Raw genomic sequence first — 17,246 nt, forward strand, 5'->3', positions numbered from 1 at the left:
ACTCGCATGCTTATTCAGCTCATTTGAGTGAGTAAGCTACGCAAACCTTTGATGAACAGTAGGTAAAAGATTACATCAAAGTAATTCTAACAGTACAACGTATCTGATCTGGCAATAAAGGGTTGATATACTTTACTTGGTGTGACACTAAGTACGTACTTAAATACAATATTTTGGTACTAATCAGATGTAGTGGAGTATGAAGTGGGATCAGAAAGGAATACCAAAGTAAAGTATGAATACATCTAAGAGGGAAGAATTGTACTAAACTTTACGTTACTAAAATGTGTAGAGATTAAAGTTATAATCTCAAAGATCTCAGTTTCGTTCTCTTTGGCGGCACCTGTGGCGATAAATGGTAACTGCGGGAGCACACTTCCCAGATATCCGGACAGTGTTGCATGTCGTTCAGACATAGTAGATTACTGTTTAATCGAAACACTTGCAGAGACCGGAAAAGCAGCCGTTTAGCTCCGCCTACCATCTCTGGCAGACCAACCACTGCTGGGTGATGGAGAATGCGTCACTAACTGGGCGCTGCTTGTGATTCGCCACAGACACCCAGTCTGTAATTCTGCAAATGCAAACTCTTTCATCAGTGGGCCATAGGCTCAATCACCATTGTGTTACCTCATTCGGCGATAGATAGTGTCTTAACAGACATTTATTTAAGTGAAAATGTTCAAGATTATTACTATCTGCCACTTTACAGCGACTTCCCCCTCATTATTTACCTCTTAAACACATATATTTACTGTTCTGGTTCACTCTTACCTCTCTTATAGCATTGTTTTTGCGCGCGACAGCAGATTATCTGATGAACATAATAGAGCACTGTGGCGCATAAAGCAGCTAACGAGCCAGACATTTCCTTTAGGAGTTGGTGGAGACCAAAACCAGAGCTAAAAGGCGGTGAATATTGGAAATACATTCAGCAGGAGGCCAGAAACACGACTCCTAATGATTGAAAGTATCGTGTAACTATCAGATGTGTAAATAAGCAACTGTTTGCCAAGAAGGTTGTTTTAACAACTTAAAAGATTGGAAAGGGGTTCACAACTGCTTCACCCAACCAGCAAAAAATCTACTACTGTAGGTTTAAAGTATTTTGCTGATAGTACTTCAGTGCTCTTTTAAGCAGGATTTTTTACTAGTAATTTTCCCTCTTATAGTATCACTACTTTTACTGAAGTAAAGATTCTATAGCTATGAGTCCAGCTTTTGCTCTGTGCCCTCCAGGAACAGACGGAACACATCCCCCGCTGAGATGGGTCCAAAGTCTCACTTGTGCCACCGTTTGATCAAGCAAATTATTGACAAGGGTTGACCGCTCTCCAAAGTAAAACAAAAAAAAGCGGAAACTGCACAAGTGTGGTCGCTACATCAAAATTCATTGTCCTCTAAGGAATGTTCGTGACCCCGTCTGAACAATATTGATAAGGAGCGCTGATTACATGATGTGGATTATGCAACATCATCTCTGGCAGTTGATCAAACTACATTTTTGAAATGCTTGAAGGAATTTGTTGTTTCCTGGATGAATTAAGACAGACCTGTTATCACAATTTATACAACACCAACTTATCTTGTATCTCATTCCTTGTGTTGTCTGTTTTTCTGTAGTTTAAAAAAACTCTGTGACAGGTTTTAATGTGAGGCTCACATGGCATAAACGACAAGCCTCGCGTCCTGAGTGTTAGTATTACGGGTGTGGTTCTCTGAGCTGGCACTGCCTGTTCTGGTTTCATATTTTCTTACATGGCACTGGCGTCACTCCTTGTAGCAGCGTTGTGTGAACTGTGGGCAAATTGTGAAACCAAATGAGCGATGATGGTGAACAGCCAATAAAACCTCTACACCCTGGACGCGGCCCTGGCTGTAAAAGGCCGACACAAGGGTTATATTTGTGCTCTGTAGTTGTCTCGGTGAGAGAAATGCCAGCCTCACCCTGTTCCCTCCCTCACAGAGGCTGCAGTGTCTCAGATAAGTACGACACAATGATGCCCGACACTGTCTCACCCACAGCTGATTCCTCTATTCAAAGCTCTCCTCGTGTCTGTGTTTTTTCAGAACTCGTCTGGGTGTGTCTTTAAATCCCAACTATTTTATTAGAATGAAAGAACATAGCTGAACGATGTTACGTGTGGTGTTGTTGAATGCTGCAGAGCAGGTGATCGTCGTCACTCAGGTATGCACACCCATTAATTTCAAACTGTGGGTACAAGGTTAGTTTGTCTTTTGGATGTTTGAGTTCCAAAGAAGCAGAGCTGCCTTGATCTGTTTGGTGGCTGTAGGCTACATGGATTACTTAACATCCTGTGGTCTCAGTTGACCAGCTCTCACCTGTAGAGATTTATCTTGCTGGAGATCTTATTCGGCCTAATTTGACGCGTAGTCAGTTGACTTTGGATTTGAATGTGAATTTACTTTGGCAAATCTAAAGAAGTTATTTATCTAACATTTGAATAGTGGCTAATGGTTCTTCTGTCGTGTTTGTTCCTTTTTGTGGCTGGTTTGTGTTGGAAGAACAAACTTTTCATTCTAATGTTGTCACGCGATTTTGACAAGATAAAACTCAAATAAACCAAACGTCATCATTAGAAACCTGTTGGGTTGTTTTGTCTGTATGTGTATCTACAGATGTTGTGGTACCAATTTATCCTTTCTGCTACTGATTCTGATGCCCAGACTTTAGTGTTGGTAGATACAGATTACCCCACTAATACCAGCGTGATAAAAGTAATATAAATATTATTATACATTTTAACAACTGTTGTTAGTCTGTGTGAATGTGATATATGATATCATTGTTGTATGGCCTGGCTTAGTAAAACGAAGAACCCTCACCTAGCAACAAGCTAAGCTAACGTTAGCAGAAGATCGGCACTCTGCCCCTCCTCAAATCTGCCGAAGAGCTTCGGATAAACATTGATTTTAATGTAAAACTGCTTAAACTTTAATTTATGGGTTTCAACTATCATGACTTTTTTATTAATACAGCCTTAAAATTTGTAAAAGGAAACACTGGCTGCTGACATTTTGCTAGCTTTGACTCTCTGCTAGCACTGCACTGTTGTTTGATCGTCACAACATAATTTACTTGAAGTAGTTTCTTCTTTGACGCTCTAAAAGAGTATTTGTTAGTTGCAGTAATATGTATTATTGTTGTGTAGGCTACTGTTTTTGAGGGGGGGAAAAACAAGGCGTTTTTTGGTGGCTAACATATTATGTTCTCGAAGGAATCCTGACCAAGAAACAAGTAAGCTAACGCTAGCAGCAGCTCGGTTCTCTGTGACGCCCTCCTGACTTCGTGTGTCCACCGAAGAGCATCAGATAAACCTTGATTTAATGTGAACTGGTTTAATTTGTGTTTTTTACCATTTTGAATATTATTGAATTTAAATTTCTTTAAAAAAATACAGGCTTGAAAAATGATGGGGAAAACACAGATTGCTGATATATTTCGCTAGCTTTGGCTAACATTACGCTCAGGACTAGCATCACACTGTTGTTTGCTTTCATGACAATTTACCTAAAAAATATTCCTTGGCCTCTCAAATAGAGTAGTTGCTAGTAGCATTAATATAGGTTATTTCTGTGTAGCCGACTGTGTTGTTGAAGAAAAAACAATTCAATCTTTGCCTGCTAATAAATTATGCTATTCGTCTGGTGCCTTGACTGGCGCACCGACTCTAGGCTCTAGATGTATCTATAACTTATCTAACTTGTGTTTATTGATTGTTTAGCGACTGTTGGTGTTCTCCAACTGTCTTAGATTGAGATTGATGCTTTGTTAGCACACAGAAAGTGATTTAGCGTCTTGTGTCTTCACATTTCTACTAGAAATTCATGGAAGAAGGATTTCCCTAGCTGGTGAAGGATCGGTTTGTCTCTCACCCTTTCACCCTTGCAAAGAGAGAGGTGGTGTGAAAATCTGTGTAAGCATGCAGAGGTTGAGGCTCTCGACTGGTGGAAATGATGAGTGTCCTGATAATTTGTCAAGCTGGAGGGTTTCCTGTCAGAGCTTACTGACTAGCAGTGACCCCAGTATATTCAGAATATTCCCAGGGCCTTCATTGCGTTGATATGTTTCAGACACACAAACAGTACTGTCTACCTTCTCTTTAATAAATACTAAAAAGACCTAATGAAATTATTTAACTGATGATATGACTTCACTGAAGTTATTCCCAGCTTGCACTGTCTGTGCTGAACTTTTATGAAGTTCTGCTGATGATTGTGCACAATCATATGAGCTCTCAGCTGATCCTAACTGACTACGCAAACGTCCTGAGGCTCTGCAGGCCTGAGAATAGCCCTTATGTGTTTTCTCTTCCGTTCAGCTATTACCACGAGCCATAAATGAGCATTACGAGAAGCGGTGTGGTTGTAGTTTTGGAATATAGCTCATTTTCTTCTGGACTTGGCATCAAGTGCTATAATCTTAAGACTTTGTGACTGCGCTCCAAGCCACACAAGAGAAAGCTTTTTTTTTCTCAAGCCTCTTTTATTGGGCTTTTAACTTTGCAATATGCGAAATTGGTAAACATCCAGGTCAGTTTTCACTGTTGGCGTATTAGCATATTAGAAGCCCCTGGTGAGAGATGACGCATACTTGTGAGAAAGTTGTTCTGCTTCCCATCCAGTTAAAATCTGTGAGAAGAAGTGTTTATATCCTTTAAGTTGAAATAAAATGTCTCCCTTTCAAAGTTCAGGCATTCAAAGCTTTTCTTGTGTAGAGGTGCTAAAATATCATCACCAGAATATTGCCTACCTAAAGCAGATATAAACAATACTTTAATTATAACAATAAACAATGATAATGTGAAGGGGTTGCTCTTAAGCAGACAAAATTTAACCTGGCCTTTATTGAGCTTTATTGTGAGTTTCAGCTCATTGTTTAGCTTTTGTCAACCCTTAACTTTATTGTTTTCTCTCACCACTCTAATAGCATCATCTTTGGCCAAAGCATGCAGGAAAAAACTCTACAAAAACCAGTGTTTACTACTTGCCTAACACCAAACAGCTGACTAGCTCAGTTAGCAAGTAGCTAGTAAACATAATGGAGCATTAAACATCGAAGCAAGATATTTTCCTTATGAGTTAATAGAGGCCTTTAACCATAAATGAGTCTTTAACAAGTCAGTAACATCTCTCTGTTATAGCTGTTTCGAGGAGGAGCTAGTTCCATCTGCATTAAATCAATTTAGTTAAAAATGTTACATATATTTGGATACATTACAAAAAAATGTATGAGATATAAATATAAATAAAATTGATAATTACTCTTTACCTCTTTTAGTAAACAGTTAAACAGTTAAGTAAAGAGCCTACACCTCTTAAACTTAAACTTAAAACCGTTGTTTGAATCTTTTTGCTTCATAATATAATCCAATGTTTAAAATATAAAATCTTAATCTGACAATTGCCAAAAGCTTGCCAAATTCTAAATAATATTTAAATTCATAATCTCGAAGATCTCAGTTTAGTTCTCTTTTGCGGCACCTGTGGCGGTAAACGGTAACTGCGGGAGCATACTTTTGACTCACTGCGTCACTACGTGACTCCTCGCGGTGGCGCTTTGGACATGAATGAGGGTAACGTGAATGGAAATTAACTAGCCGATGTATCATTATATGTTGTCTTGCAATATATCAATTATCACAGAATTGCTTTATCGTGATGGTATCGTTATCATGGGCCAAGTATCGCGTATCATATCGTGAGTTATCCTGCGTCTCCCGACCCCTTTTCTTCACTAAACTTTATTACAAAACATAAAATATGGCGATAAACGGTAAATAATTTCTTTGGATTTTCACTTATTGTTGAAGTTGTATCTGTAGTCATCCATCTTTTCTTTGTTTGTTCAGCCATAGTAGATTACTGTTTACTCGCAACACTGGCAGAGACCGGAAAAGCAGCCGCTTAGCTCCGCCTACCCTCTCTGGCAGACCAACCACTGCTGGGTGATGGAAAACGCGTCACTAACTGGGCGCCATTTGTGATTTTTCGCCACAGACACCCAGTCTGTAATACTGCAAATGCAAAGGCTTTCATCAGTGGGCCATAGGCTCAATCCCCATTGTGTTACCTCATTCCGCGATAGATAGAGACTTAACAGACATTTATTTAAATGAAAATCTTGAGATTATTACTTTAAAGTCGTACCGTCTTGCTTTGCCTCCTCTCCCTGAAATAGGCACCTCAAAGGAACCTGAACATGTTTGATTGACAGGCCTCATCTCAGGTGTCAGCGCCGCACGTGCATCACATTTTCAGCAGGTGCATCCGTTATATTGCGCGTTGGGAAGGGGCTGTAAGATCCCAGAGTGCTCCTGTGTGTAGAGGCATGTGTGACTATTGTATTACCACAGCATAGCAGGAATGTGTAGCAAGCACATACTGTACATCTCCCTCTGTCACCGCTAAAGTTACCGTACGTGCTGTCGCTGTTTATCACTGTTTATTGATCTTTAAATAGACGCTAGAGTCGACTCAGGCGACAGGTACACAATGTCCATAGGTAAAAGGTTAAATCAGGCACGCAGGTTGACACTGTGCGCTTTGTGTGGTTTCACAGGAGCTGACATTTTCCAGGAAAAGTGATTTAGTGAGTGCCAGGTCAACTGTCAAACCCCAGAAATATGAGTGAAATTCTGTATGACCCTGGTAGCACGCGAGGGGCTTTATTGCTTGTTCCAACAGTAGAGCCTTGTTAGCTATTCAGATGTTTAATTAGGCGTTATTAGTTTTATCATTATTAAAAATCAGAAACAAAAACTCCTTTTGTGCAGCTAAATGTTTTTACAGCTGCTTCGTTTTATGATTAGAGTGAAAACACTTTATTTTACGGCTTGAAATGGTTTCTTTCTGTGTTTGTTTTTCTCCCAGCCTTTGTGTTGTTGTGCGAGAGTGAGAGAAGGGCTGGCAGTCGTCTGGATTGTGCTCTCACTTTCCAGCTCTTTCACCGCCCAACACAGAGACCCAACAAGCATGCCCTCTGTTCTTTTATTGTCATTTTCTCTCACACACACTCTCACCTCTGTTTTCTGCTCTTTCTCTCGCAGGGATCAAGAGACCAACAGGAGGCTGAAAAATGTGAGTGAAAAAACACAAGGTTTTTCTTTTCTGTGAACCTTGGCCTGATATTCTGCATTAATAAATCATAATTCAGTTTCAGTTGCTGCCCTGTTCATGTGTCACTGGAGAATAAAGGGGAACTCAACAGATTTAACGCATCAAAGTCTGTTAACAGCTGTTGGCGAGTTCTACATGTATGGAAATATAGCTGAAACAAAGCATTTGTGCCTCCAAGGGGACTGTGAGAAATCGGATAAATTGCCTCAAGTGATGTCACTTGAGTCGGCCGTATAGCCTGACAGCAGAGTGTAAAAAATGTATTAAAAATTGAAAAGAGATCTTCTTATCTCTCCCTGAGGTTGGCAGATCAAGAGTATTAAGCTGCAACTTGTGTAAACACACTCGTATCTCCGAGCATTTTGGCAGCGGTGAAGTTGCATTGTGGCGTAATGTAATCTGGCATCAGACTTTGACAAGGAGGAAGAATGTGTGGGAAAAAAATTATGATTTCTGTCAATTTTTTTATTATCAATACTATCAGAGTGGAAGGGCCTGTGTCCACTAACATCTGGCATCACTTGTTTTCTATACTAAATCAATGCAGTTCACCGTTTTCAGCGCTCAGCGCCCTAAGTGCAAGAACACCCCAGGCATCAGCTGTTTTTTTGTCGCTTTCAGTTGAAGATAGTTCTTCCTTACCGAAAATCAAGAAGGGGCGGGACTTCTACTTTGTCAACATCAATGGCAGAGGAGAATCCTTATCCTTTTGTTTTTTTTAAAGGTACAATTTCCAGGTGAATAGGAGTGTAGAGCTGCTGCTAATGCCAGGACACGATTCCTTTCCATTTTCTTTGAAAAATATCCTTGAATAAAAGCAAATATTAAGCTGACAGAATTTAAAACAGACTGAACGGTCACTACCGAGGGAAGCGGGAAGTGCCACCAGGCAACTTTCGAAACCTAGCAACAGTAAGCGCAGGTGAGAAGCGCTCTGAAATTCAGGTCGTGGGCGCTGCCGTGGACACAGGCCTAAAGCTAAACTGGTAGAGCATTTTCTCTTTAATAGTCCAACAGTCAGAAACAGGCAGGCAGCCAGGTCAATAACATGTGAGCATCGTAAACATTTATTTGATTTATATTTTGATCTACAAATAACATTAAATCAAAGGGATAACAACTTAATATAAGAATACTTGAATGCGACACAGAAGATGTTAAAGACAAACGCTAAACAACATACAACACAGAATAAGTTTATTGATCCCAAAGTTCATTTGAGAAATATTTCCAGGTTTTGCCTTTTATATTTAGAAGGTTTGTTTTATAGCTATAAAATGTAAAAAATGTAAAGATATTATTGCTTAAATTGTTCTTAGAGAAATTAAAGAAACGTTGTCCTAAAGACCTATGCATTTTGTGACAGTATTAACTCTCTAACTTCAGTAACATAAAAGCAAAGAGCTGACATATCAATATGAACCGTGATCGTGTGTATTGGGGGGACCAGCATCGTTGATGTAGTGTGATTGTATTCTTTAGTGCAGCACATCTACCTGTCCCGCCTAATAATGCACACAAACAACAACAGAGTGTTCTGGATGAGCCTGGACACAGAGCGGGGCAGCGGCTGGTATCACCTTGTGTCAGTGTAGGGCTGCAACCACAATAACAATCACCTGCTTTAGCACTGCACAGAACAGGCATCAGTGCGGGTAGAGGCATCACTATAATCTGATGTATTGTGTCTGCTTATGATCATTAATATCACATATTTGCATGTGTGTGATAACCTTTTTTTTTTGTTGCTCTTTTTCAGGTGTTGATCACCATTTACTGGCTGGGTAGAAGAGCTCAGAGTGACCGTGTCTATGATGGACCTTACCTGAATTTGAAGGCATTCGAGGGATTATTGGGCACAGCACTGTACAAGGTAAAGCTCTAACTTATCTGTTCTATTATAAAACAAACGCTTAATTCTTCTACAACCCACAAATAGCATGAATGAAATCCTCCTTTACAGCCGCTGCCCAGTCTTTCTCTGTATCCCCCTTGGTATTCAGACTATGTGCGGAAGAATGGCTGCTAAAGGCCGCGGGGGCCTCAGACTGCTGGCCGCTAAAACCAAAGCTACGTTAAGTCATAAACGACCTGATCCCTTGACTCAGCTATTTTAATCCTGTTTGCAGCGAGTTCGCGTAGCCTGCACGCGAAAACGGCGGCTTCTCTTCCTCCCCCCTGCTCATGCTCGTGTTGAATTTGGCACCTTGCGTTCGCATAGATTTATAGGCGGTGTCGAGCGGGGCCGTCTATAATTCAACAGACTACAGGGATTTTCAGTAATAAGAGGCGGTTTCAGCGCTTCTTGTACGTTTAGCCAACGATAATCCAAGTTCACAGGCGCAGGGTTAGGGTGGGATTTACTTTGTGGACTTGTATTGTCTGGTAGAGTTCGGTGGATTAAAGATCAGAAAATCTTTTTCTTCTTAAAGCGGCAGACAAGTTTTGACAAGTGGCAATGCTGCTTAAGTGCAAAAACATTGTTTTGCATGCTGTAAACATGATGATTAAGAGAATGTGGAGTATGGCCCTGTTTGTTTTGACAGATATGGCAGTAAAAACAAAACAATGACTTAATTCTCGTGCAATTACAGCGTTTAACATCTCACTTTATAGACAGTATAGGAGCGTATGTTTACAGTAACTCAGTCTGCAAGAATGAGAGACCGGAGTTCACACTCTACCTGGGAGATCTGTAACGCACCACACACACAGCGGGGCTAAATATTGTAATTGGCACCCTATTATCTGACCGTGTGTGTTTTATGTGTGTGCGTTTGTATGAAAGGCTCTGCAGGAATCATCCAGTCAGAAAGGCAGCAGCGTGCGAGACAGCGGTTTTGGAGATAGCTGGTACTCCGAGCGAGAGGAGCCCCACCAAGTGAGAGGAGGAGGAGGCGGAGGCGGACACAGGAGAGACGACTCCCTGGACAGCTTGGACTCTTTGGGCGACCGACCCCACAGCATCTCATCCGACGCCACTCTCAAAGGCGGCAGCGAGGGTAGGAGACGCCGTGATGTCTGCACCCACACACAAATTCATAATGAGACACATCTACATCTAAATTGGACTTTCTTGCATGTTTTCTTTTATTTCTGTGCTTGTTTTTCACGTTATTTAAGATGCACTTGTCGTAGATTTCTGTCATAAAAGTGTGCAGACTTTCCAGACCGAATATCTTTCATCAAGTCCCTCTGTCTTGAACTTCAAATATTTGCAAAGAGGGAAGATATGCTGCATCAGAGCCAGAAAGTTGCCTCCCATTTGTGAAAACAAACACCTATCGCCATCTAGTGGTGTGTTTTTGAAAGTGAATATTTCCTGTGAAAATTCACGCGAGTCCCAGAGGAAGGAGATGTTATAAATCAATGCTGAAGTCCGGCTGTGTTCTTGTTTCAAGACCAAAGTATGCTTTGAGCGAGGGGGAAGTGCTGGTCAGTGCTTCCCCCCCCTGTAAGAGACGCAGTGAGACATTCCTCAGCCGTCCACACCGCCTTGTAAATGAGGAGGCCTGCGTTCCCCACCCTGCACCCCTCTGTTACTCCTCCAGAGTCAACACACAACACACTCCCCTCACTCCTTTCTCTATTCTCCCCTCATTTGTCGTTTTACCCTCGTCTTACACCTGTACTCCTCCCTCCTCTCCCGCTCTTGTTTGTGCTCCAGGTTGTTGCAGTGACACAGAGGCGGACTCAGTCTTCAAGATGGCCGAGAAGGACGCAATCAGTTACCGCCGTTCGGTATCCATCACACCCAAGGCCAGCACCCCGTTTAACCAGTTCCTGCCCACTAAAGACAAACAGACGGGCTACGTGCCGGCTCCACTGAGGAAGAAGCGAGCCGAGCGTAATGAGGACAACCGGCGCAGCTGGGCCAACCCCTCATACTCGGAGGAGGAGGGAACACTCACCAGGTACTGTGAGAACACACACAGCAGTATCCCTTTGATCTGTTTGAAGGTGCTGTTTCTCTTTTATGCTAAATTATAAGAGGTTTTTATTCCTTTTATTTCATAAAAGCAACAAACACAACATTATACAGATAAGTGCATTCCCACATCCTTGGTTTGTGCCTGAAGTTGACATTGTCTCCCCTCTCATTGCTGTTGTCGTTGTGGTTCTGTTGTGTTGTCTGCGAATGGTCGATGGTGTTGTGTTTCATTTTGCCTCCCTGCGGAATCACGACCTTCGTAAAAACAAGGCTCTCTCCTGACTACTATGGCGATAACAGTGGAGTCTCCGAGACCGCCTTGCCTGCGGCTCATCTTCAGTGGGCCTACGAGTATGAAAGCGGCAGCGACTCGGACGCAGATCGCCCGGATCCGGATCTAGTTCTGGACGACCTGGCGAGCAGACGCTTCCACAGCCCCTCCCCGGCCCCTCCCACCAACTTCGCCGTGCCCATGAGTCCCGGGGCGGCGGGAACGGCGGGAACGGCTGGAACGGCATCTGGAGGTAGAGGAGGCCCCTGGCCGAAGGTCACTATGTCTCCCAATGTTGCCCCTCAGCAGAATGTGACCTTCCTCAGGTCAGAGAACATGAAGCGACAGTGTGACTTTGATGTGCCTGCCTGATGAAAGCTTCTCTCATCCTCAGTTTGCATGGTTATTCATAACCATGAGCGACGTATTTGGTCGCAGTCTGCTGCCTCTAACAGAGTTTGAACGTGTTCCGTTTGTTGGTTTCTGTTTGAGTTTGATTTTAGCTTCTGCACTTCCTCGTTTGCTCCTTCTGATTTTTTTTTAGCTTGGAGGAGTGATTTGAGTTTGCAACATAACTCCTCAAATCACTTCCAGCCTCCTTTTCCGTTTGGTTTGCTAACCCTTGCGTCATCTCTTGAGGTTTTTTCATGCTTGAGGAATATGCTCCCCCTTTGCGTGACTGCCGTGCTGTGCTGCCGCTGAGAAATCCTTTTGACACGTGTGATTGGCTGTCTCTCTCGAGCAGCAGCAGCAGCGGCATCAACAGCAGGGACATGCAGCCCCAAGAGCACAGCTCCGTGAGGGTGGACCACCGCCGGGCCGTGTCCTACGACAGCCTGTTCAGGGAGATATACGGTGACTCTGAGGACGAGGACGACGACGTGGGGTACGCCGATCCCGTCCAAGATGATCTCTACGCGCGCAAGATGGGCCTCAAACCCCAGCCCCCTGCCATCGTAACTCATGACAAGTTCCTGCCAAAGTTCTGGACGCCTGAAGAAGACGTTCACATACAGAAGATCAAACTGGGCTCTCAGAGGAGACCCTGGTACAAGAAGATGCAAGGCTTCAGGTGTGTGAGGGCAGCAAAATCCAACATAATAGGAATTCTTTCATATAAATATACTTTAAATCACTGTCTATTATATTTAACATAGTAGTAAAATCATAGATAAAAGTGATCCTCTTCTTCTTGCACAATCTTTTCTTACTTTTCTACTCGTTAGATTTTGCTATCCTTAAAATTCTTCGCATGCCAGATCTTAAGAATCAAAATATGATGTTTTATCATTTGCTGCACTTCCTGTTCAGATTCCTCCCACTTACTCTCCTCTCTCTGCCCTCCTACCTTTCCCTCTCTCACCTTCTCTGCTTCCGTTTCCCTTCACCCCTTTTCTCCTCGGCTGTAGCTATAAGAAGTCGGGCTCTTCGTCAGACGACTCAGACTGTGACATCAGTCCTTGGCTCTCCTCTGCCCCCTCTCCCTCCGGCGCCTCTCCCTCTCACCCCCACACACACGAGGCCTCGGCTCACACCACCCTCGTTGTGGGGAAAAGGTCGATACAGCTGCATGATTGTGACGATGAAGGAATGTTTTAGAGCTTTTTTTTGGATTTTATAGGCGCTATATAATCGGCTCCTGTTGGGGCTGAATTTCTGATGAGCTGCTTTCTAATATTCTAACGATAAAATAACACGCTTTATAAAGCCGAGCGCTTCACTGACCTTAGCAGAAAATAGGCTGTCTCAGCATTTTACTATTTTTGTAACAGCCTGTTCTAGTTTTTATAGCGTCTAGCATCGCAGTTTTATTTAGTAGAGAGGGAGTGTGATTTGATCAACATCTGTTTGAATCAAATTTCATCGCTTAAAGTTTCTCTTCCTCCTTTTCTTGCTCTTTGATCCGGTTCACCTGCATGCACTCATCACCTCTCTGTCCTTTTCTCTCCTTCTGCCCACCCTGCAGTCCTCACATCCAAGCACACTCTCCCCCACAGCTCCCCAAGATACAGTCCCCTCTGTTAGAGACCGCCCCTCTGGTGTTCCCTCCAGTGGACCCCGCCTCGGGTCCCAGACTGGTCAAATGTGAGAGGTGGCCTCTGCTGGGGCGCAAAGACCCCCGAGAGCCCCCGGACCCTGTTGATTATGAGAGCATTTCCCCTGATTTGGAGAATGATGACATGTTTGCCAGGCGGACTCTGGCCTTCCAGTCCAACACTGACTTGGCGATGATGAAGACTCAGCTGCCCGCGCGCCGTCCGCTCTACACGTCCGAGCCGCAGCTCAACATCATCACCCAACGTCCCGCCAATGCCAGCACCGAGGAGAGCGATTTCCCCGATATCGAGCAGGACGACGTCGTCTACCGCAAGGAGAAAACGCAGGAGCAGCGGCCTCTCTCGGGAGCTCCCGACAACTACGCCCCCATGCCCATCCCCGAGCCGTGGGCGCTGCCTCCTGGTCTCAAGGCCCGCCTCCTCTGCCCCCCGTGTCCTCTGACCAAAGAGGCAGCGGCGTGTAAACAGGTTGAGAAGGAGACGCGGCCTAAAACGGATGACATGCTCGTGCGGAAACTTGGGGTTTGTTCCGATCAGAGCTCACTGAGAGGCTCACCGGCCAATCAGATGGCGCCGTCAGTGCCTTCTTCCTGTAGCGAGGGTGACCTGCAGAGAATGCAGGCGATCAGGGAGGCCAGTCAGCTCAGGTATAAGAAGAAGCTTTTGGTGGAGAGGCTGGCGGCTCTGAAGTCGTAAAAACAAATCGTTCCTGTTAGTTTCTCCTCGCCTCGTGGACTTTTTCTTCACATTTTTTTTTGTGTGTTTTTATTGTTTCCCGCCTCTTCGGTCTTGAAATATTTCCTGTCTGATGGTGGTTTGGTCTAGACTGCACGTTGACCCAACTTGCAAGTGGTTGATCTTACGACAGATGGAGTATTTTTCAAGTTACACTCTTCTATATAAGAACAAACCGGTGCCTTCATTGGAACAGTTATGAACAGCTTAGAAGTTTTTGATGTTTGTTGTTACCTCAGATTTGAAAGAAGAGACTTTTTTTCTGCCAGAAAAGGCTGAAATTAAAGGTCCTATGACATGACACGTAGGGATTTAGATTATGGTTTTCTGCATGACGGCAATATGGTGCTTTTCCTCAGAAACACCTGGTATGTAAATGTTGAGTGGAAGGCCAGACTGTACATTAAAACTGCTGCTACTGTGTTTTTAAAGTGTGATCTTTGAACCAAACGACACAAACCTGTTGAACACACTCGAATCCTGCTGTTTATCTTTGGTTTTGTTTCTCTATCAGACCGAGTTTGCCTGTGAATGGACAAAAGTATTCAAGCTCAATAAAGAAAGTACGAGACTTCATGACCTTGTGATGGAATGCACTGAATCGGCCATTTGTTGACCTCACATAACACCTCCAGTTACACGAACCTGACCACAGTACGGTGTTGTTTTCCTCAGCAGAGGGAACTTCACACCGACATGCGAAGCCCAAAGTGCAGCAGCATAGGAGTGCGGAAAGGTTCAAGCCTGAGTAATATCCAAACATAACCTGTCCCGAACACACCGACAGCACCGGCAGGGCAATTAAACGCACTCTTGTGTGTTGAGCCGACATGAAAGCCTGTAGAAATTCCCCACAGCTCTGAAAGAAGATGCGACTTTTTGACTCCATAGTAACCCCGAACACAAATCCGTGCTGCCGTGTTTGCACACGAGCAGACGCACACATGCACGCACAAAGCAACCATTTAACCTAAAGTCAATGCCACCTGGAGTTACTCTACTGCCAGATGTATAGCCATGTTTCCACTGACATCATGTTAGAGTCTCCAGAAAGGCTGCATTGTTTAGAAAAAGATACATGTCGACACACCTCCCCCGCTGAATGTCAGGGAAGGGAAAGGAAAGGTGATACTTGTAAGGATACTATATATTTACACACCTATTTTTCAACCCGGGCACTATTTTCACGTATTTTACAGTCTAATGACTAATAGGAAGAAAGATTGTTTTAACTTCTCCAACAGATTGCTTTAGACAGCAGTTTGAAACAGGCTGTCATCGCTGCCATGTAATCCTTTGGGGCAATTGCGCACAATCAAAGGAAGTCCACTAAAAGTGTTTTTCTTGGCTACTGACAGGTGGATATATTTATTATAAGTGTCTGATCATTTTACTGAAAGGTTGCCTCCAGCGATAGAGCAATTTGTTAAAGAGTAAGATGCTTTTTTTGTGACAAACAGCCATCAAATTGATCTCATTAAAGCCACCAGACTCCATTCACAAAAACGGCCATTTTAGGAGGCAGAATAAAGGAGTTGCTGCTCTACTGCTGCCTCGATCGGGAGGTTTGTTTGTATTGTTGTTTGACTTTAGTGCTTCAAGGGGCTAGCTCGGCTCAAACACAACACAGTAACACAAAAAAACGTATTGGTGGAGGCAACGGAGGTCCAGCAACTCCTGTGCTCTGCAAGGTAAAAATACTGTTTTTTGTCAGTGGAGTCTGGTGGCTTTGAAGAGCACTATGAAATGGCTGTTTCTAACTTTAATAAAAAGGGCTCTCGTCATAGGGATGCTTCCAGTAATGTTGTCAGACACTTAGAATAACAATCTGAGCAAGTTAGTGGCAATAACATTAATTGGACGTCCTTCGACTGGGTGAGGTTGCCCCAAAGGGATTACATTGTCCCTTCACAGCCCGTCTCAAGGCTGCCGGCTGAAGCGATCTACGGGAGCACTTCCAAAACTTTTTCTACATTTTAGTCATTTAGACCCCAAAAGTATCTAAAAAATAAAGTAAAGTAAGACTTATAAAATTCCTCCTTTAAAGTCAAGAACTAGCAGATTCCTATTTTTGCTAGATTTACTTGACATCCACTTGAACTTGGGGATGAGCTGGTCTAATCAAGCTCTTGACCAAGACAACCCCTTGACTCGGCTCTTCTGCAGAAATGTGACTTTGTTGTATGTGTGGTTCTCTCCGGTTTCCTAGTGAGCAACAAATGCAAGAGAGTATCGACGGGTGAGTTGATACGGGCTCACAGGAATGTGGCACGTTTGCATTTGCTCTGGCCTCTTACAGTCGCAACTCGCTGCCCCCCTCCTTTCCACCCTGCTTTTGTGCTGCTGTTCTCACTCTCTAGCTGCTAAATGCTGACACACAACACTGTGTATTGTATTGGCACAGGGCCAAGTTCATGGTGGAGGGGGGTGGGGGGGCGGTTTGGTTGGTCTACAAAGCTCTATTTACAAAGTGAAAAGATGCATACAATAGCAATATGCTGGGTCATCCAGCCCAACTGTAGAGTGTCCCAGTGAGAGTTATGACTGAGCACTGACACACGTAAATCTTAAGAGGTAAGTGAAACAAACATTTTTCTGAAGTTTTGCATGATGGAGGGGCTGAGATACATGTTACTAACCTACTGAGCTTACATCATCTAACTGTTGTTTTTGTGGTTTCAGCTGTTTGCTGTTCATGCAAACTAACTCTTGGTTGCAGGTTAAAGGTCTAATCCAACTTATATTCAGCTTCAGGGGGTAAAAAGTGGAATTTATCGTGACTTAAATGTGGATTTTCCTCCAGTTTGTCGACAGTGGTAAGGTTTGGTGCTTGCATGCTTGGAGTGGAATTCATCTTGTCTAACCTTTTTTATTTTACCTCAAAGCTTCTGCAAAGGATGTGCAAACTAAACGTCCCCTAACCCCCACGTCTGATGCTCGGGATCTTTTTCTAAAAAACCTTTTGTACTCTTTCTTTCCCGCAGGAGTAAATCAACAAGCGATATCCTGGTCGAATCCTCCGCCCTCCGACAGGCTCGTTACGAAGAGCTGCAGAAGCATCGTGAGCAGATAAAGGACAGTGAGGATAAGTGGCAGGATGTGAGTATAACGA

The 17,246-nt window shown here is 43.5% G+C and overlaps 1 protein-coding gene across 7 annotated transcripts in view; it reads left to right on the forward strand.

Annotated features, from left to right (window-relative positions):
- The window catches only part of lmo7a (LIM domain 7a), a 63,916-nt gene that overhangs the window by 23,779 nt on the left and 22,891 nt on the right, over positions 1-17,246 (forward strand). For 5 of the 7 annotated variants that reach the window (XM_069662770.1, XM_069662765.1, XM_069662771.1 and 2 more), the window contains exons 6-11: positions 7,071-7,101; positions 8,900-9,013; positions 9,929-10,142; positions 10,808-11,054; positions 16,344-16,373; positions 17,119-17,233. In XM_069662770.1, coding sequence (XP_069518871.1) covers positions 7,071-7,101; positions 8,900-9,013; positions 9,929-10,142; positions 10,808-11,054; positions 16,344-16,373; positions 17,119-17,233 — 751 coding nt within the window. Of the gene's footprint in view, positions 1-7,070; positions 7,102-8,899; positions 9,014-9,928; positions 10,143-10,807; positions 11,055-11,341; positions 11,669-12,087; positions 12,415-12,751; positions 12,899-13,308; positions 14,092-14,858; positions 14,871-16,343; positions 16,374-17,118; positions 17,234-17,246 lie in introns of all 7 variants that reach the window. The other 2 variants (XM_069662772.1, XM_069662766.1) reach the window with 2 other exon arrangements.

Source organism: Semicossyphus pulcher, unplaced genomic scaffold, assembly GCF_022749685.1.
Source record: "Semicossyphus pulcher isolate SPU_LCO1_2020_fin unplaced genomic scaffold, fSemPul1.0.p SCAF_15, whole genome shotgun sequence".
In the NCBI taxonomy this organism is placed as follows: Eukaryota; Metazoa; Chordata; class Actinopteri; order Labriformes; family Labridae; genus Semicossyphus; species Semicossyphus pulcher.